Genomic DNA, 19,599 nt, shown 5'->3' on the forward strand with positions numbered 1-19,599 from the left:
GGAACGCCGCCGCTGCCACCGCGCCCGGTTATTGGCTGCCTGGTTTGGCAGCGGCATAAGAACTACATACACCATAATGCAGTGCGACCAGCACGTATTTCTATTGGCTGCCGTCCCCTCTCCGCCCCGCTATGGGCGGGACCTCTGGGGGCGGGGAAGGCAGAGCCGAGCTTCCATTGGCCAGCGCCGCGCCGCAGCCCGGAAGCGGGCGCAGGGTCCCGCGTGCCGCCATGGCCACGGCCTTCAGCAGCGATGGGGAGGTTGCGCTGCGGCGGGAGCTGCGCTCGGCTGTGGCGGCGGCACCGCGGAGCGACCTCGACGGCTTCTACGAGATGGGCCGGGCCGCCGCCTTCGTACGGGATGGCGGGTTCCGCAAGGTGAGTGGGACCGAGGGTGGAGCCGGCGGAGGGCTGCGCGCCGCCCCCTCTCCCGATGCCTCACAGGATTGTTATTGTTGGGAGGCTGATCTGGAGATCATCCACTCCACCCCCCTTGCCAAGGCAGGGTCACCAGAGCAGGCTGCACAGCAACGCGCCCAGATGCGTTTGCAAGGTCTCCAGTGATGGAGACTCCACGACTTCCCTGGGCAGCTGTTCCAGTGCTCTGCCACCCACAGTGTAAAGAACTCGTTCCTCGTGTTAACATGAAACTTCTTTTGTCTTGGTTTATGGCCATTGCTCCTTCCTTTGTCCTGTTGCTGGACTCCACTTAAAAGAGTCTGGCACTGTCCTCTTGGCACCCATCTTTGAGATATTTATAGGCATTAATGAGATCCTGTCCTCGTTCCAGGCAGGAGAGGGTTAATTTCTGCAATAGCCAGGAATGGGCATGGCCACGACCCAGAGGTTATTCTACCACTTCCCATCATTTTTTGGGGACAGGGAAGGGGTCCTTCCCGGGTCCCGTGGTGTGGCATGGTCAGGTATTGTCAGAGCCCTGCGACAAGCACTCGCGTGTGACTCATTTGTCTCTTGTACATTGTTATTAATAGTGTTGCTGTTACCGTTGATTTGCTTATTTAATTTGCTATTTCCAGTAAACTGCTCTGATCTTGACCTGTGATCTTTACCCTTTGTGCCTCTGATTCTCCACTCCATCCCGCTGCAGGAAGAAGGGGAGGGGGGAGCGAATGGCAGCACAGATTGGAGAGGCTCAGAGGGAGCACTGGATCAGGGAGTACCATTCCTAAACCACAGCAGATCTCCTCTCACTCTCCTCTTGTCCCGACTAAATGATTTCTCTTCACAAGAAAGATGCTTCAGATCCCCATGTGGCCTCTGCTGGACCTTCTCCAGTAGCTCCTTGTCTTATACTGAGGAGCCCAGAACTGGAGACAGTACTCCTGACGTGCCTCACCAGGGCCAATAGAAGGGCGGGCTCATCACTCAACCTGCTGGCTACACTCTTGCCAATGTACTCCAGGATCCCATTGGCCCTCCTGGCTGTAAGGCCCTGCCAGTTCATGGTCAATTTGTCACCCACCAAGATCCCAGGTCCTTATCTGCAGAATTGCTCTCTAGTAGGTCAGCCCCCAGCCTGTGCTGGTATTTGGGGTTATTCCTCTCCCGGTGCAGTACCCTACACCTGCCCTTGTTGACCCTCATTAGGTTTCTCTCTGCTTAATTCTCCAGCCTGTCAAGGTCCTGCTGAATGGCACAGCCTTTCAGGAGCTTATCGGCCACTCCCCCCAATTTCCTATCAGCAAACTTGCTGAGGGTATATTCTATCCATTCTATCTCCTTCACCTCAGCCTCCCCAGTGCCTCATTCCCAGCTGCCTCATCCCTTGTTCCCGCCAGGTCGCCCTGCAGTTCCCTGACGAGCTCCTGGCAGACGCAGCGGAGGTGGCAGGCCGGCTGGAGGCAGCGAGCGGCGCCGGGATGTACGTGCTAGGAGACACCACGTACGGCAGGTCGGTGTGGGGCTGTGGAGGTGTCCTGGGGATCCCCTGCGGGCAGGAGTGGGGCGGTGCCTGGGAGGAGGGAGAGCTCTGTGCTGCAGAGCCTGTCTGACACCGGGTTCTCCTCGCAGCTGCTGCGTGGATGAAGTGGCTGCCGAGCACGTGGGTGCCGAGGCAGTGCTGCACTACGGCCCAGCCTGCCTCAGCCCCTGCAGAAAGCTCCCGGTGCTGCACATCTTCGGGCAGCAGCCCCTGGATGTCGGGCGCTGCACAGAGGTGTTCCGGGAGCTCTACCCCGAGCAGCAGAGCCGTGTGGTGGTGCTCAGCGATGTGGTGTACGCCCATGCGATGGGTGAGTGCTCTGGGGCAGGGAGGGGAGCTCTGGTACTGCTCTGAGCTCTGCAGAGCTGCCAGGGTCACACCAAGCAGGCATTCATTCCCCAGACATTGGCAGCTTTGATTTCTGTCTTGTCCCCTGATCTGTTGCACCTTCTCCGTGTCAGGACTATGGCCAAGTTTTGTTCTCGCTCCTCTCTTTCTTCAGGTGAGCTGGAGCAGCAATTACGTCCCGAATACCCCAATGTCATCTTCTCCAGGCTGGTGTGTGGAGATCCTCCTGGCCCCGCGGTTCCTGGCGAGGAACGCAAGTTTGGTCGCCAGTTCTTGGTGAAAGCTGCGGGAGGGCTTCAGGACTATGCCATGTTCTATGTGGGAGCTGAGGGCCTTGCTCTCACCAGCTTCATGCTGACCTGGAACTGCTGCCCTTTCAGCTCCTTCAACCCCATCACCGGCTGCGGCCGCCACGAGACCCTCAACGTCAACCGGGCCCTGATGCGCCGCCTGTACCTGGTGGAGCGGGCCCGGGATGCCAGTGTGGTGGGCATCCTGGTGGGCACCCTTGGCGTGGCGGGCTATCTGACCGTGCTGCAGCACCTCCGGGAGCTGCTGTGCCGGGCTGGCAAGCGCAGCTACACACTGGCTGTGGGGAAGCCCAACCCCGCCAAGCTGGCCAACTTCCTGGAGGTGGACATCTTCGTCCTGGTGGCCTGTGCTCAGAACTCCCTCCTGGACTCCAGTGACTTCTACCGACCTGTTGTGACCCCCTATGAGCTGGAGCTGGCCTGCAACCCAGCCCGTGAGTGGACGGGGAACTACCTCACAGACTTCCGAGACCTGCTGCCAGGTAACAGCTAGAGAGAGCTGTCCTCCCAGGCCACATTCCACGCAGCTGCCCTGGCTGTAAGCGGTGCTTGCTCCAGGGTAGATGGACCAGGCTAACGTTACCGTTTCCTGGCAGGTGCCTGTGCACATGTTGAGCTCCCACCGGCTGTTCCCGCAGCAGAGGCTGTTCCCGATGTCTCGCTGATCTCAGGGAAGATGCGTGCTACCCACCTCTGTGGCCCCCCAACCTCCCAGCTGCCCCCCAGCACTGCCCTGGCCTGCAGGGACCAGACACGGGCGCTCGCAGAGATCAGCCCTGCAGGTTTGTGTTGGTTTCATGGTGGGGCTGAGCCCTGGTACAGAGGCAGTGCCACCTTCTTGCTCTGGGTAACAATTCCCTTTCTCCTCCCAGCTTCCTTCCTGGAGTCCCGCAGCTGGCGGGGCCTGGAGCAGCAGCTGGGACAGACTCCCGTCTCCAAGGCTGTGCAGGGCCGACGAGGGATTGCCATTGCCTATGAGGATGAAGGGTGTGAGCAACCCTGATTCAGCAGCATTGGCACCCAGCCAGGAGCGGGGCTGTGTGGGGCCCCAGGCATTGCCTCCCACTGGGTGTTGGACCTGCTGGCAGCCAGCACCTTGCTGGATGTGGCCTTGGGTCAGTAATACTGCAGTGAGAGCAGTATTCCTGCACGTGTGTTCAGGAATGCCTGTGGCACACTGAGGCTCATGGCCAGGGCAGCAGCAGGACCAGGAGAGACAGCACTTGGCCCAGACCCAGTCTCTGAGGGCTCCTCATCCAGGGCAGCTTTGTCCCTACCTGGAAAGGTCACAGCTTTGCAAGAGCTGACAGTGCTGGGTCTTGGGGCTTTTGTGGACTACTGCTGCTAATTAAAGCTGAAGAGGATTTGTGATTGAACTGTTTTCTTAGAATAAAATATGGGCTGAGGAGCACAGATGTCCCAAAGTGATAAATGTATCGTGGTGCCCCCTGGGGAGCAAAGCCCTGTGTGTCAGCTACCAGCACCTGGAGGGAACAGAAAACCAGAACTAGGACCTCTGACAGTAAAAGCACAGCCTGGGCTGGGGTACTAGGGCAAGTGCAGGGGAACTCCAGGCATGAACAAGCCCCTCAGCTGCTCTTATGAATGGAATGCAAACATCCTGTGCTGCGGGAAGGACCCCGTGTTTGGCAAGGGTGGAGCCCAGCCCCTCTCACGTGAGGCAGGGCTATTTATGCTCCATGCTGGGCAAGCAGGAAAGACTGTTTTTTGCCATCCCTCCCAAAGCCAGGGAGACACTGGGGTGTCCCAGCCTTGATTTAACCCCCTCCACTCGGTTCTTCCCCAGAGGGAAGAGGCAGGCAAAGTCTGGGCACTGCAGTAATGACAGCCACAACATAGAAATATTCTTAATATAATTAGGTGCAGGGCCTCCCCCCTCCCAACCACACGTACAAATGAGCAGGGGGCAAACCCCCCCCGCCCAGCCAGCCACTGCTGCAGGCACAGGGTGGCCTCCCTGCTGCGGGGAAGGGCTGGGGAGGGGCTGGTAGCCCGGGGACGGGGCAGCTGTGCTGGGGCAGGTCTGCCCAGGCTTCCCCTGCCCCGCCACCGCCTCCTGCAGCCAGCACTCCAGTTCCCTGCGAGGAGGGAGCATGCTGGGGGAAACAAAGATGCTGACACCGAGATGCGGCCACCAAATCTAGCTGAGGAGCGTCCCGAGTGGGTTAATTCTAGGTGGAGGGTTATTCTATGAGCCGTACTGCAGCAGGGCAGGGAGGATGGGGGGGCTTTTCCTTGTGGGGAAGAGCTGGTCCAGGCAAATCGTCCGCGGTCCTGGCCAGGTGCTCAGTAGTCTGCTGTGTATTCTGTACCATGCAGCCCTCGGCACAACAAGGTGAATTCCTTCACCATCTCCTTCACTCGCCGCTTGTTCACACGCTCTCTGCTGAGACAGAAGGAGGGGACAAACATGAAGTAGGATGGCTGCACTGGGCCATGCAGGGGAGTCATTCCTGTGGGAAATGTGGGGCACAGCTGCCAGGGCAAGTGGCACGCAAACCTGAGGATCTGCTGGCTGAAGTTTTCCTTCTGCTCTGGAGTTACTCGGGCCGAGGGGAAGCCATCCTGCTGCATGGCCTCCTTGATCCAGACACTCAGGAGGCTGAAGCAGTGCTTGTTCAAGGCAAAGAGGATTTCTGCAAAGTGATCCATGAGGCTGCGGGAAGCCTGGCCACCGATGCCCTGCCACAGAGCAAACAACATGCTGAGCCCATACTGTCACTCTCCCTGCTCCCACCCACGCTGCTGGGCTCTCTGCCCCTGGTTCTGTAGGGATGCTACTCAGGAATAGAGCCCAGTGCTCCCTGGGGAGCCCGTGGCCCAGCATCTCTCACCTCCAGCACTGCCTGCAGCAGCGCTTTGCCATTCTCATGCACGACCTGTCCCACCGGGGCGATCTCTCCACAGCGGGGCAGCAGCTCCGTCTGCAACACAGAGGCCAGGCTTGCTCAGTGCCAGCACAGGCTCCACACTGCAGCACCCTGCCCAACCTCAGCCCCACTCCCAGCTCTCAGAGGATTCCACAATGGCATCATACTCACAAAAAAGCCACAGGATGCTTTGACTGTTGGGGCCTCAGGAAACTTGAGTGAAAGGACACCTGCAGGCAAAATTTACTCAGGTTAGCAGCCAGAAAACCCCCTGGTTATCCCAAATCAGCCCTGTGGTCCCCAACCCTTGGCTGTTTTGCACCCAGCTCTACAGGAGGAGCAGGCTGGCTTCTCCTCAGGGTGATCTGGAACACATGCCCATGCCCATGGTACTCACCACACTGAAACACTGCTTTGACATCCAGGTTGCTACACAGGAAGAGATCCGGCTTCCTTTTCAGAGCCTGCAAGGCACACAGACAGCAGCATGAACCCAGCGCTGCAGAGGCAGCCAGGAAGCCTCCAAGGAACCTGGTGCCCCAGACAGCCTCTGCCTGGACACACACTTACCTGAGCACACCCCCAGGAAAGGGCAGATTCACACAGTACAGCAGGAAACCATCACTTTACCCCTCCCCAAGAATATAATTCAAACAGCCAGGCAGTTTGCTATGCCCAGGATCTGCTGACCCCAGGACCTGAGGATAGGTGCTACAATGGTGTGCAAACACTCAGACACAGAGGGCTCCTGTCCCATCAGAGCAGATCAGGCAGCAGCACCGCTCCCAGGACAAGGACAGCCATGCAGGGCTCAGCAGAGACCAGCCACCTGTGTAGTTTGCTCCTCTCCTGAAGATGCTGGCATCCCTGGGGTCACAGCAACTGGTTCAAGCAGTAGCCCCGGACTGCACCAGATGATGAGATGCCAACATTTCTTAGCAGTTCCTGAGCAGCAAGTCTGAGATCAAGAAAGCTTGGTTTTTTTTAATGCCACACAATGATTCCACCAGCCTCTGTGCGGGTCAGGCACTGCTGCTGGAGACACCCTGAGCTGTGGTACCTTGTGCAATGACTTAGTCCCCCTGGTGCTGGCACCGAGCAGTTACTGGGTGGAAATGTTTCAGCCTGCACCCTCCACTCAATGGGAAGGGTTTCCAACCTGCCTCAGTGAGCCCTGCTGTATTAGGCAGCCACATCCATACCCTGACCACCATACCCACTGCTGCAGAAAAGCACTGGGAATGGCAGCCATGCCTCCTGCCCTGCTGTCACTGCAACACCAGGGACAGTAGCCATAGCACTAGAGCAGCCCCGCTGTGTGCCTGGAGCTCAGAGAGCAGCATTCCAGGGCAGGCAGCCCTTGGGCTGAGCTCTGTGTGAGGCCACTGCTGCCCTCTGAGCCTTTTCCCAGGGATAAAAGCAGGGACAGCTCTCAGTCAACAGCACCCAGGACACACAGCCATCTGCCCCTGTGGTCTCTCCTTGGTGCAAAAGAGACTTAATTCCCACCCCATCTTCTCCAGGGAGAGTCCAGAGCCATCTGCCCAGTGCAGATGCTGGAAAACAAGAAGCTGAGGAGCAGGTTTCAGTTACTCCATCTCTTTTCTGGCCTTTTCTATCACACACTGCAAAAGAGGATTCAGTTTTGGGCACCGAAGGCATCGCTGTACCAGGTGGAGAAGGCACGACTGCAGGTACCTCTCCCTGCTGGATACAAGCAGAGAGCTTCATGGGGCGACCAGGGGCCACGTTATACCTGTGTGTGTATATACAGGCTGTGCACCGTTGCTCCTGAGGCACTGGCACCAACATCAGAAGGTGAACTGCTGGCTGAGCAATGGTTTAGGAACATATTCACTCATCAAGGCTGCTGCTGTTCAGCTGGCCCCATACAGGACAAATGCTTGCAAGAGATGTTAAAGTTTTAGCCCTGGGACACTACCCCTGCTGGGGCCCTACTGTGATCTCCAGAGCATGGACTATGAGCCTTTCCCCCCAGCAGCATGTTGCTCAAGGGCAGCTGGCTCCCATGATAACTACCCAGCTGCAAGTTCCTCTACCCTGCCCGTCCATGGGTTTTAACCTGAGTCCTGCATGCTACAAGTGTTCCATTTGGCACGAGTCTTCCAGTGAGCTCAGGTTCCCACCTACCTGCAGGGTGCTTCTCCCAGCCAAACCAGACCCGCTGCAGGCAGAGCCCCCCGAGTTCTCCCGCAGATTCACTGCAGCATCTGCTCCTCACTCCATCAGTGCCATGGGGAAAAGCATGTCAGCATTGGGACAGCTCCTTCCCAAAGGACAGTTAGCAGAGTGCAAGCCCAATGCAGACCTGGGTACGTATACATATGTCTAATGTAAAGAGAGATGCTTTTTACCCCCACAAGATGGGGCCCTCTGGAGCTTCTCCCATAAGAAAACAGCACCAGGTACGTCTGACTGCTCTTTCCCAACACCAGGTATGTCCAGCTACTCTTTCCTAGCACCAGGAACCCTGCTCAAGCTCTAGGACCTCTTCTTGCCAGCTCATCTTCCCTGTCTCCTGCTAGAGCACCTCTGCTCATGTGGGGGTGGGTCTTAAAATGCTTTCAAATGTCCCCCTCAATATCCTCTGCATGAGCAGCCACTGCAGAGATAGGCACTCACTCTCCAAGAACTGTCCTGCAGGACAGCATTGAGGGAAGCATTGGGTTCTTCTCCACAGCAGCTCAGAGACCACCAGAGCAGGCTCTTCTGTGCCTATTTCTTCATAAGTAGACAGGCATGGAAGGGACACCCACTCCTCCAGCAGACAGAGGACAGTAGGGACTGCACCGCCAGTTTCTGCAGCTCTCTAGAACACACAGCCTTAGTGTGTTCTAGTATCCAGTATCTTCCCAGACCCCACACCTGGCAGAGCAGAGCCTCTTGCTTTGAAAAGGGCCCATAAGGCTGGCCAGGCAGGAGCAGTGAGCCTCAGCATGGGGATGCTGAACCCATGTCCTCCATAGGGTTCTCTGAGCCTGGCTGGAGCAGGTGAGGTGGAGAGCTCAATGACTGCTGCATGCAGCCTGGACCAGACCATGAAGGGAGGGAGGTGAGGGATGAAGCTGGCTGTGCGTGGCCAGGCACTGTCTGTGCCATCACAGGAGGTCAATCCTGCATCTTCTGCCCGGTGAGGCACCGCACACCCAGACTGCCCCAAAGATCTGTCAGGGAAGTCACCAAAATGCTCCCAAGGTCTGCAAGTGAGAAGCCCTGCTGGGGTGGGGTGGATGAGGTGGAAAAGCAGGCTGGAGAGTCCCAAAATCCTACCTGCAACCAGGAGCACACATGTGAGACCCACTGGTTCCCCAACTTCAGAACCTGCCTGGTTTTGCCAATGCAGACCTGGGTGCAAGGCCCAGCCACCACGGTCCTGGGCAGAGGCACTCCAGCTGCCTGGGTGGAACTGAGCCCCACGCCCTCCAGGTGGGCTGCTCACCCTGGGCACTGCAGCAGCAATGCTCTGCACTGATCCCAACATGCAGCAGAGGAAGGAGGGAGCAGCTGAGAAAGGAAGGAGGGAGCAGCTGAGAACAGGATGCTGGCACTGCTCTGTGCAGACTTATGGCAGACTGGTTATTTTATCCTTGAGTAGTGTGATACTTTGTCATTTGGTTTAAGCCAGCAGTTCCCTTGATCAGCCAGCCATCAAGATCATGACTGGACTGCCAATTGCCATCATCAAGAGTGGTTTGCCAATTAACATTGTGGCAAAAGGATCACCTGCAACAACTGGGCAGTTCCATGAGCTGCAACCAAGCCCAAAGATAAAGCCAGCAGGAATCCTGTGACAGAGATAGCTCCCTGTGTGCTGGTGACAGAGAGCTGATATGCAGGCCTTGTGAGCTTCTCCTGAGTTATCAGAAGGTGGGACAGTACTTGCTGGCAGAGAGGGCAGAAACAGTGCCTGCAAGGAGAAACCACACAAACTTGAAACAGAGAAGATGGTATTTCCACCAAGGCGATCAACCACAAAAACAGATGGTCAGGGAAGTGGGAAAATTTCCACCTTGACACACTCTTGTGTCCAAATTCACTGCTGCTCCAGAACATGCATTACTTTGCCAAGAGGTCTGCATGCAGAGCGGGCTGGGTGATAACATAGCTCTTGCCACACAAAAATCTGACCTGAACAGATCTGCAGTTCCCTCTGAATTTAATTCTCCAATCTACAAATCCTCAAAAGCATCACTGCAGAGTATGGTCCTCTGGAAGAGGACAGGCTGGACCCATCTCTGCCATCAGACAGCCCTCAAAGTCCTGAGAGCAACGAGTCAATCAGGGATGCTAAGGTCAATTCTTGATGGGTTTTAAAGCACCTCACTAGATCACCAGTCTTTGAGAAAGGTCAGGCCAAGAAAGAGGAAACTTTGAGTTTTGTGCATGAAAAGAAGACAAGGATGGGATCCTTTGGTCTCCATGGGGTTTCAGGAATACAAAGTCCAGGAAAACAACAGGTCTTGAGTGGGCGGTGTCAGGCTGGCAGAATGATGTCAGATGTCTCACAGTGATCCAAGATGGAGAAGACATGGAGGTAGGAGCCTCTGAGCTGCAGGAGTGACTCTGAAGGATATCTGGAGAACCACACACAATGCCAGCACATTGCCCCAGCACTGCCTGCAGTGCCCACAAGGACAGTGTGTAACAGATTCCCAGCACGCTGGATGGGTGGTGTTTGGTTTCACAGTAAACCCCACTGTGTGCAGCACAGAAGTGCAGCATGGTTGCACTTTTCTCTCCAAGAAAGCATAAATATTCTGTGTCCAGACACAGAGGAGGAACCCAAGCCAGAGAGAAATGCAATATTTCATTGCATATATTATTTCAATGCAAGAAACAAGTAGCCTTGGGAGACTCTTTCAGAGTCACCTAATCCCTTACACCCCGGCAGGATCACTTCTACCTACCCTCCAAGAGCAATGGGCTTGTTGGGTCCTTTCAAGAACTCCACGCAACAACAGCTCCCCACAGGATCTTCCAGTGCTTCCCTGCCCTCTTAGGAAGACTTTCTTCTGCCAGACCTGGATCCTTTACCATGATTTCCTCCCATTACTGTTTGTTCCACTCAAGGAGAACAGAAAAGGGTTTTTTACTGACAACTGGCACATTACCTTTTACACATTCCAAGACTCACTCAGCTCTTCAGTCTCCCATCAGCTTTTCCTCCCCACCACGTGTACAAGGTGGACATCTTCCCATATGCTTTTCTCTGTGGTCTCTGATACCAATCTACAGAAATGTTGTGCCCCAAACTAGGCACAGTGTTCAAATGGAGATCCTGCTAGCATTGAGGACACCACCAAGAACCTCAGGCACAGACCCCATTTACCACCCTCCCATGTTCAAAACCCTTGTTAGAAGGTCACAGCTTCCAAAACCGAAAGCAGAGCAGAAGTCTGATAGTCTTGATTATGTTACGTCTTTCATGGTGAAAAGGAGGGAGGAAGAGGCTGCAATATGGCTTTGAGATGCAATGGGTCTCAGCAGGCTCTCGGCATCAAGGTGAGAACTGTGAGGAGAAGACCCTGCCTAGGGGAGGTCAGGTGCGGCCCCCTTGCCCACTCCAACTCTCAAAACCTATGGGAGGATCAGAGGGGTCTGACAGCTTAGCACCAGGACATGCCATGCACCCTCCCAGGGCTGTCAGCAAGGGTAGGGTGATCACAGCTCTGGGAGGAGCCTGGGTGAATGTTCCTGCACAGCCACTGGTCCAGCATGTGTGGTTAGAGGTCTCCCCATCACAGAAACAGAGCAGAAAGCAACTCTGCCAGGCCCCTCCTCACCACAGACTCACCCTGTGGGTAGGTGGGCAGGGAACACATCTCTGACAGGGACACTGGGTACATCAAGGACATCAGGGCTTCTCCCTTAAGGGCCATGGGGGGCTGAGGAGCACACTGGGCAGGTGTATATACACACACAGCATAGCACTGGCCCTGCCTGCCCACTGCCACAGCAGTGACACAAGTGCCAGCCCACGTGCCAGCCCGCAGCCCCTGCCATGTCAACACAAACTGTCCCCATGCGCCGCTGAGCCAGCAGCTCCTGCACAGGAACTGCCACCACCCAGAGAGGCTGCTGGGGCAGGAGGCAATGTGGCATTTGCCAGATCCAGACGCCACCACAAGCACGTTGCTCAGAGCCAAACCCTGGCAGCTGCCTGCTCCTGAGGCCAGGGGCTTCCTCCCACTGGCCCACAGGCAGGGCAGCCAGCTCAGCCTGTCCCCACTCCAGAGGACCGGTAAATGGGTTGGAAAACATCCACTTAATGCTCTAATTTGTCTGTTACCCAAGGGTGACTGCAGCAGCAGCACCAAGCACCCCATGCCAGCTTCAGCCCAGCAAGGGGGTGGGAGCTGGAGCTGCCTGCAGAGGAGAGCACTGCCCTGGGGATGGTGTGAACCCAGAACTAAAGGAGAATGTTTTGTTTTCAACTTCCACGGAAACAGATGGAGAAACTCGATATTCAACTAAAAGGAAAAAAAAACGTTGTCAACAGAAAGCTAAAAATAGGTTTAAATTGAATCAAAAAGAGAAAGAGAGAGAACAGAAAGTGAATGAATAAGAAACTAAAACACACCTGTGCCAGGAGTTGCATAAATGAATCAACAATATCAGGATGATCCCTGGGCCCTAAAATATAATAAAGATGTAACTTAAGAGAAAAATCATACAAACAGCAACTCAACATCATATAGTTATGTGATACAGAAAGAATTTACAAGTGAAAACAGGAGTGTAAGGGAGGAGGGGTGTGTGGGGAAGGGGATGGGCAACATGAGCAGTTTGAAGCAAGTTAAAGAAACAAAACATACAAAAAATCATGAAACTTGGAGAACCCAAGAACAGAAAGAAACTGCAAAGGAAAGGGTCTAAAGCCCCAGGGTCTCCAGCTAGCACCTGGGTGCTGCAGAGCCAAGGAGGAGATCTTCGTTTCCTTGGGGGGGAAGAGAAGGAGGAGCAGGGGCTATCTGAGCACCATCTCCACAAGGAGAATTATAGCTTTTGCACTGTGGGGACTGAGCAGGTGTCTTCAGAGCACTGTTTGGTCCTGGAAGGTAACTGCAAGTGAACGACAACACCTCAGCAAATGCTTGACAGGCCTGGCTGGGCTCAGGCGTGCACATGCTTGTCACCAGCGTCAGCTGCTCAGGAGACCCTGGCACAGACACCCTCCCACCCCATTCCCAGATGCTCTCCAGGACAGCGAGTCCAGGACTCTCCTGGAGGTCTCCTCCAGCATTCTCCTGGGAGAGTGCAGCTCAGTGCCCAGAGATTTCTGTGCCAGCACCACTCAGCCTACCTTGGCATCTGACTGTGCACACTCACTTCTTGGCCCTCGTAGGCTCAGACATGCCCCCCTTCTCCTGCCACACGTGGGCTCAGAGCTGGCCCCCCACCCAAGGGGACAGTCCTGGGCACACACCAAGCTGAACAGCCACTTGCCTGAGCAAAGCTCGCATCCAAGTGTTGGCACAGCTCGGGCTCTGTCCCCTCCCTTTTGCTCCTGCAGACATGCCTGCTGCTGCCTGGAGGCATCACCAGCTCCCCAGCACCGAGGAAAAAGGGTTCCAGCACAGACACATCCACTCGCCACTGGCACGAGCGGGGACCTGATATCCGAGGAAGCCTGGCTTGCTTGTCACTGACCCCAGTGACACCTCAGCACAGTGGGATTTGCTTGGACCGTGATGTGATGATGAAGCAGGGCTCCTCATGTCTCTCCCCCCACCTCTCTAGAGAGCTCTGAGCCTTGAGCTGGGGGACAGCATCCTACCTGGCACCCAGCTGTGAGCAAAGGATAAGACCCCTTGAGGGCCGCATGTGGTAATGCTGAAGGACCAGATCAAGCAGCTCCAATGTACATTTGTCTCTGTCACAGGGCAGGTCACTAAGATGCTGAGGGGAGCCATGGTACAAAGGAGCCTGTTTTAACCCCATTTGCTTTTTGTAGGGTGGGCAGTGAGCCAAAGAGGGGCCCCTGCCCTGCAGGAGAACATCAGCATCCTCAGCATCACAGCAGGGACTCGGTGGCCACCAGTGACTCTGAAAAAGTAATCTCCCAGCTGTTCACACAGACATTCTCCTGCTCATATGAGGGCTTGATTTCAGGCCACTACAAGCAGCAGCGGACCACAGAGAAGCCCTGAGATCTTCCTGTGGGCATAGCCTCCCTGCCAAGCTGGACTGCAGCTCCAGATTGACCCTTGCTGCACATGATATGCAGCCTGGGTTGCTGTAACAGTACAGAGGCCCATGGCACCCAGGGGTTTCCTGCTTCTGTTGCCTGCAGGGAAGGTACCCACCTTCCAGGGGCTGGGATGAATCCAAGAAACAGAGATGGCCCCAATTAGCTTAGCTAGGAGTGAAAACAGCCATTCCTGGTAAGACGCCTCCAGACTCCATGCATGCAAAAGCCTGACAAGAGCCCCAGCACAGAGACCGGCTAATCCTACGTACCTTGCTGGAACAGGGTCAGTGTGACTGAGGTAACGAGCAAGAAGAGGGCCTTGATGGGAGGGAAGTGGGCAGGCTCATGGGCAAAGATGTGAACCAGCTGCAAAAGAGAGAAAAGGACTGAAGCTTCTGCTGGCCCTGCACATCCCCAGCCTCCCAAGCACAGTTCCATACCTGCCGCGTGAGTTCAATGGCAGAGACCTGGGGTATGGTGCTGTACATCTGCCCCAGCATCTCACACAGCTGAGGCACCATGGGGGCAAAATCATCTAGGAGGGTCTTCACAGACTTCTCAAATATGGCACAGACAGACTGTGGGAAAAGAGGGACTGCATGAGCAATGGGCATCAAGAGACCTCTCCCAGGGCTTAATGGATGGGTCCCAGGAGAGCAAAGAGCTGGCACTGGAGACAGGGACCAGCCAGGCAAAGGGCTCAGACTTGCTCTGATACTGGTGGCCTGCCCTGCAGCACAGGATGCTCTCAGTGACCAGGAAACACCCTTCCCACCACAGCAGGAAGGCTCCCCAAGGGCCGGGGAGAAATGGCTGGTGGGACATTGCACATGGGCATGACTGGACTGAACAAACTGGACAAGCACCAGATGATACAGGTCCAGCTCAGAACAGAGCTGTTCTCTTAGGGAACACAGGTTGGGTAGATCCCACCTCCCTGCTCATGGCAGGACCTCAGTTACTGGAGAGAAGCAGAGCTGGTGGAGGAACAAGACAGACAAGAATGACTTGATGTTGCTGGTGACAGCAAGCGGCATTGGTCCAGATAACCCAGCAAGACATCCCTCTCACAGGCCATCACCCATAGTTTGTCCTTTGCTGTCCCCCACTCAGGTCAGCAAGGACAGGCAGAGCTGCAGGCAGTATACAAGTGAAGCCTGGTTACCTCCACCACCTGGGCATCATTCAGCCACTTGCTGAGAACCTTCTGTATGAGCTGGAAGACTTGCTGCAGAACCACCACCACCTGTAAGGAATGAGAGACACTGAAGAGAATTGGCCCCCATGGCACTGGAAGCGGAGATTCAAGACTAAGCATGGACTGGACTGAAAGTTTCAGGCACCACCCCTCTCCAAAGCTGGACAGTTTTTTTCTGAAGCAGCCTGGCACTGCTCACAGTTGGCAGGTAGCACCCAGGCCATCCTCCAGAGCAGCACCTAACCAAGAGGCATCCAAGAGGCAAGTCACCTCTGTCCACCTCAGGAGTGGTGGGATGAGCTGAAGGAGCTATTTTAGCTGGAACAGACTAGTGCTACCATCTTGCTGGCACATGCTGCATTCTCCATTAACCCCCCTCTCCTGCAGTGAGTTGTGAGGCTTTGGGCAGAGAACTTGGAGCTATCACTCTACTCACTGGGTTGGGTCCTTGCTGCACTGGCAGTTTTTTGACCTCGGTGCTTTCGTGGTCGTCATCATGGTGGCTGATGTCTAGGGTGGTGAAGAGGTTGGAAAGCAGGCCCAGGATGTGGATGATGGCCAGCCTGTTGGAGGGATTGGGCTGCCAGGGAAAATAAAGCCAAAGTATGACACAGACTGCACTGCTCAATCATACTCATGTCTTTGGGATGCTGAGGAACTAGAACTGCAGAGGCAAAGTGCCAGAGAGGGGTTCCCTGCACTGCACTTTCACTTGAGCCCATGTTTAAGAGTGCTGCTTCAGCACAGCAGCCCCAGGGCTACAGCCAGCAGGAGAAACCACTTCTGGATGGAGGCAGCACACAGGCACTCACCGTTTCATCAGCCAGCTTTTCCAGCTGCTGGATGTAGGGGGTGATCAGGGAGTGCAGGTTCTTCAGGATCTCCTCCACTTGCAGTGCAGAAAGCAGGAAACCAAGAGCCTGCATCAGCCACATGCACTGGCTTGTCTGGGACAGAGAAGACACAACAGGGCAGGTCACTGGCTAGCCCACAGCCCATGCTCTGACAGCTGCCAGGGTCCCAGCTGGGTGTGCTGCAGCTGCTCTATCTGGGTCCCTCTAGGTGCATGTCACTGTAGGAGAGGGGAACAGCTCCCTAACAGCTTCTGTTCCCAGGGAACAGGAGCTCTGGCTTCAGCACACCTGGCCTCTTCCCAGTACCTGCCAAGGAAAGATCTGTTGGTGTCCAGAGATCTCCATGCTGGCATCACTCACCCTAACATGACACACCATTCTTTGCACAGCCTGTCACAGCCACCCCTAGTCACAGGCAAGGCTGGGGCTCAGTTCCTACACTTATCTCCCTTTTTCCTCTCGAAAACATGCCTGTCATCTTGGTGTCCTTGGGTTTGGAGAGACTGGGAACTCTCCTCCCTCTCTAGGGGACATCCCCTCCCAGCACAAGCCCAGCCTGTGTGGGTGAAGTGAAGCCCAGCAGTGCAGCGAGAGGCAGCCAGCAGGTTCTCCTGATCCTGCACACCATGGATGCAGTGCTGGGCTCTCCTCTGGGGACAGCTTTGTGTCTTCAGCTGAGCATGACTAAGGGGGCATGGGGGGCAAGGAGAACCAGCAGAGGTGTGAGTCAGCCTCTCTTACCTTGTGAATCTGCTTCATCAACACCTCCTGTCAAAGGGAAAGGGAGAGGAAAAGAGAAGGGTGAGTGCTGCAGAAAGGCCCTTCCCTTCCAGGCAGCAGGACTGACAACAGGAGGTAGGATTGACACAGGTCAAGACAACTAACACCAGTGTGGGCACAAACATTGTGTGCTTCCCACAACCTGCCACAGGCAAGAACTAAAATTCCTGTCCCCTGAGCCAGCCCACTCAGCCACCCAGCAAGGGGAGCTCCTGGCTTGGATGGGTTCTGCAGCAGGATTGCTCAAGAAGTTAACCTCAGCCAGGGTTTCCTTATTCCAGTGACAGTGTTCCCCAGGCTCTAAAAGCAGAGATGCTTTTAAGAGCCCTTCACCTCTCTCCTCCCATGTATGTCCTGGCAGTTTGCCCAAGTCCAGCCCTTCTCCTAGTGCCTCGGGACTCTGAGCCCCGTCTGCCCCAAATCTTGAGAGTCAAGAAGGAGCATGGGACAAGCTGTTCCAGCACTGCAGGGATCAGCTCAGGCTCCAAGGAGAGGCCTGAACATCAGGGCACTGTCCTCCAAGATGCCCAGCAGTGGCACTAGCAGCATGGCAGGTACACAGCTGTTCCCAACAAGGCAAATACAACCCTGGGGGGGGAAGGACAGACACCCACATACAACCCCAGCAGACCCCTGGGCAGTCGTGTCTGTCACTGGCTGCTATTTCTACATTCACAGCAGGACACAGGGCCTGCCACATGGGTTTACTAGCCTGTGAACAAAACAGGCAAGAAATGTACACCAAGCAAGATACCCTCAGCTGCTCCTTGGTCCCCCTGTCATGATCCTTACAAAGGAAAAGGTGTGCACAAAGCACATCCCAGGTCACCACCACACGTCCACCTGCATCCAGCTCCTACCTGTGACACAGCGACAATGTTGGCAGCATAAGGTGGCAGGTCGTATTTGCACTCTCGGCAGATCTTTTTCAGGGTGGAGACACTGGAGATGGAGAGCTCAGGGTTGCCCAAGGCTTGGAGCACCAGTGGTAACACGTTGTTTATCATGACAGGGTGATCAGCCAGCCACTCGGACAGGGATCCTGCATACAAGGATGGGGTCAGACTGCAGGACTGCACCACAGGTTCTTGCTCTCTGCATTCCGCGATGCCCAGCTTTGCTTTTCACCACTGGTATTGCTGGGCAGATGTGTTCTCAGGGGGCTTTCCCTCCCCAGCCCAGCCCACTCACCGATAGTGAACATGACGGTGTCGGCAAGCTGCACGTTGCTGATGCTGATGCGGGGAATGAGGCCGATCAGGCCGGGCACCACATCGGAGTAGTTTACGTCGATGGTCTCAGCAATGGACTGGAAGCCGTAGAGCAAGGCCTCCGTGTGCTGCCAGGGCGGGAGAAGCACTGTCAGAGCCATGCATTGACCCCTGATGCCCAACCCTGCCCCAGCTCCAGGCACCAGCTCAGCACCCCCACTGAAGAGGCTGATCCCTTGGCAGAACAAAGGACAGGGAGGCAGAAAATCTATTCCTCTCCACAGTAGACCCCAGAGAGACTGTGCGCTGGCAAGGTGCTCATGCTCCTCACCTCTGTCATGTCCCTTTGCTTTCAGTGCCCCATTGACAGTGAGGACAGGTCCCTGAGGGCTGGTAGCTGTCAGCCTGGCACCTGGGTCCCCTTGCTCACCTGCCACGTGGACGGCTGCTCCGTGTTGGTCAGGAGACGTCCCAGTTTGTCATAGAGGCTGCTCAGGAGCTCGGCACCCAGCATCTCATACACGTACATCAGCGTGTCAGAGATGTCCACCCTGCAGAGAACACGGGTGTCTCCAAACGCTGTCCCCAACCCATGCAGAGAGCTCCACGTGTGGACACATCACTTTCTCTCCAGGGCACAGGCACTGCTCATACAAGCACACTGTCCCAACCAATGGCGTGATCCTATGGCCTCTTGGGCAGAGTAACTGGTGCTGTGCCAAAATTTTGCCAAATGAGCCAAACAGCTCATTTTCGCATTACCACCACAGCCAAAACAGCTCTTGAGGGAAGGAATCTCCTCTGTGTCCCTCCTTGGTTCATATACAGCACTCAAGTCTCCAGAGTGGCAGAATGCTGCCCCTGCATCCTCACCTGCCTGACAAGCAAATCCAGATCTCTAACTTGTACCTGTATATCCGAAACTGCTCCTTCTCATCCGAAGACCAGAAGCCATACTCTTCATCGGAGGGGAACTGGGCTTTGTGCAGCAGCACGTCCACCAGCTGGAAGTAGACAGGCCTGTAGACCTGCTGGTACACTGCCTGTTTGTCTGGCTCAAAGGAGAGGATATCATCCTGGAGGCAGGAGGAGGAATAAGCACATCAGGTGTTGCAGGGAAAGGAAAATAGAGCTAATATACCTGCTGCATAGGGGACTCAGGTACATCTCCCAGGGCTGGTGGGACTTGTTACACCTTGGAAGGCTGCATTTCCAGCTCCCTAAGATTCACTTGATGCTGTGCCCTTCTGCAGTGGCAGCATTATCTGGAGGCAAGATGCCAGAAGCCCCAGAAGCTGGGTGGAATCTCAGACAGCATTGTTATAGGGGGTGGCAGTGTCTTGCCATGTCCTATCCTTGGGAGCACCCCTACACCAGGAGCATGCGTGCCTCAGACTGCTGTGAGAGAGCTGACTGAGCACAGCACCCTCCTGCATGCATCTGTAATCTCAGACCCATCTGGAGAAGCAGCAAGAGGTCATGGGAGCCTCAGCCTGGCCTCATGCAGCAGAGGAGCTGCTGGCACGGCACTGACTTCGCTCCCCTCCCTGCCCACGCTCAGCCAAGCCACACTGGATTGCAGAGGAACGGAGCTGAGGGATGAAAGAGAGCTAAAAATAGAGCACAGTGTGGCAGGGCTGCTCTGCTGATCCAGGGAACACTGACCCTGGGAGAGGGACCCCACACTGGGCAGCCAGCAGAGCTATGCTCTCATTCCTGCCTGCTGCAGGCATGCAGCAAGGAGCTAAACAACCAGGTCTGCTGCTGGGAAGAAAAAAAATAACATGAAATTTTAATTAGTTTTGTTAATGAGGCCCTTAAAGGATGGCTCACACTTCTAAGGAGGACTGGTG

The 19,599-nt window shown here is 55.5% G+C and overlaps 2 protein-coding genes across 3 annotated transcripts in view; one reads left to right on the forward strand and one right to left on the reverse strand.

Annotated features, from left to right (window-relative positions):
- Positions 1 to 36: 36 nt before the first annotated feature.
- DPH2 (diphthamide biosynthesis 2) lies at positions 37 to 3,971 on the forward strand. The gene is made up of 6 exons (XM_053950057.1): positions 37 to 377; positions 1,799 to 1,911; positions 2,031 to 2,251; positions 2,444 to 3,082; positions 3,197 to 3,382; positions 3,473 to 3,971. Exons 1-6 carry the CDS (start codon positions 132 to 134, stop codon positions 3,601 to 3,603), a joined length of 1,536 nt encoding a protein of 511 aa, XP_053806032.1. The 5' UTR covers positions 37 to 131; the 3' UTR covers positions 3,604 to 3,971.
- A 486-nt stretch (positions 3,972 to 4,457) lies between these two features.
- IPO13 (importin 13) overlaps positions 4,458 to 19,599 on the reverse strand; it is a 31,590-nt gene continuing 16,448 nt past the window's right edge. The window contains exons 5-20 of one of the 2 annotated variants that reach the window (XM_053950049.1): positions 18,656 to 18,822; positions 18,177 to 18,297; positions 17,727 to 17,874; positions 17,396 to 17,577; positions 16,497 to 16,523; positions 15,714 to 15,848; positions 15,338 to 15,481; positions 14,869 to 14,949; positions 14,144 to 14,281; positions 13,973 to 14,069; positions 12,093 to 12,145; positions 5,889 to 5,955; positions 5,663 to 5,721; positions 5,456 to 5,545; positions 5,122 to 5,303; positions 4,458 to 5,007 (exon numbers count right to left, since the gene is read on the reverse strand). In XM_053950049.1, coding sequence (XP_053806024.1) covers positions 4,908 to 5,007; positions 5,122 to 5,303; positions 5,456 to 5,545; positions 5,663 to 5,721; positions 5,889 to 5,955; positions 12,093 to 12,145; positions 13,973 to 14,069; positions 14,144 to 14,281; positions 14,869 to 14,949; positions 15,338 to 15,481; positions 15,714 to 15,848; positions 16,497 to 16,523; positions 17,396 to 17,577; positions 17,727 to 17,874; positions 18,177 to 18,297; positions 18,656 to 18,822 — 1,791 coding nt within the window. In that variant the 3' untranslated portion in view covers positions 4,458 to 4,907. The remainder of the gene's footprint in view (positions 5,008 to 5,121; positions 5,304 to 5,455; positions 5,546 to 5,662; positions 5,722 to 5,888; positions 5,956 to 12,092; positions 12,146 to 13,972; positions 14,070 to 14,143; positions 14,282 to 14,868; positions 14,950 to 15,337; positions 15,482 to 15,713; positions 15,849 to 16,496; positions 16,524 to 17,395; positions 17,578 to 17,726; positions 17,875 to 18,176; positions 18,298 to 18,655; positions 18,823 to 19,599) is intronic. The other variant, XM_053950050.1, reaches the window with a different exon arrangement.

The sequence above is a fragment of the Vidua chalybeata genome, chromosome 9 (genome assembly GCF_026979565.1).
Source record: "Vidua chalybeata isolate OUT-0048 chromosome 9, bVidCha1 merged haplotype, whole genome shotgun sequence".
In the NCBI taxonomy this organism is placed as follows: Eukaryota; Metazoa; Chordata; class Aves; order Passeriformes; family Viduidae; genus Vidua; species Vidua chalybeata.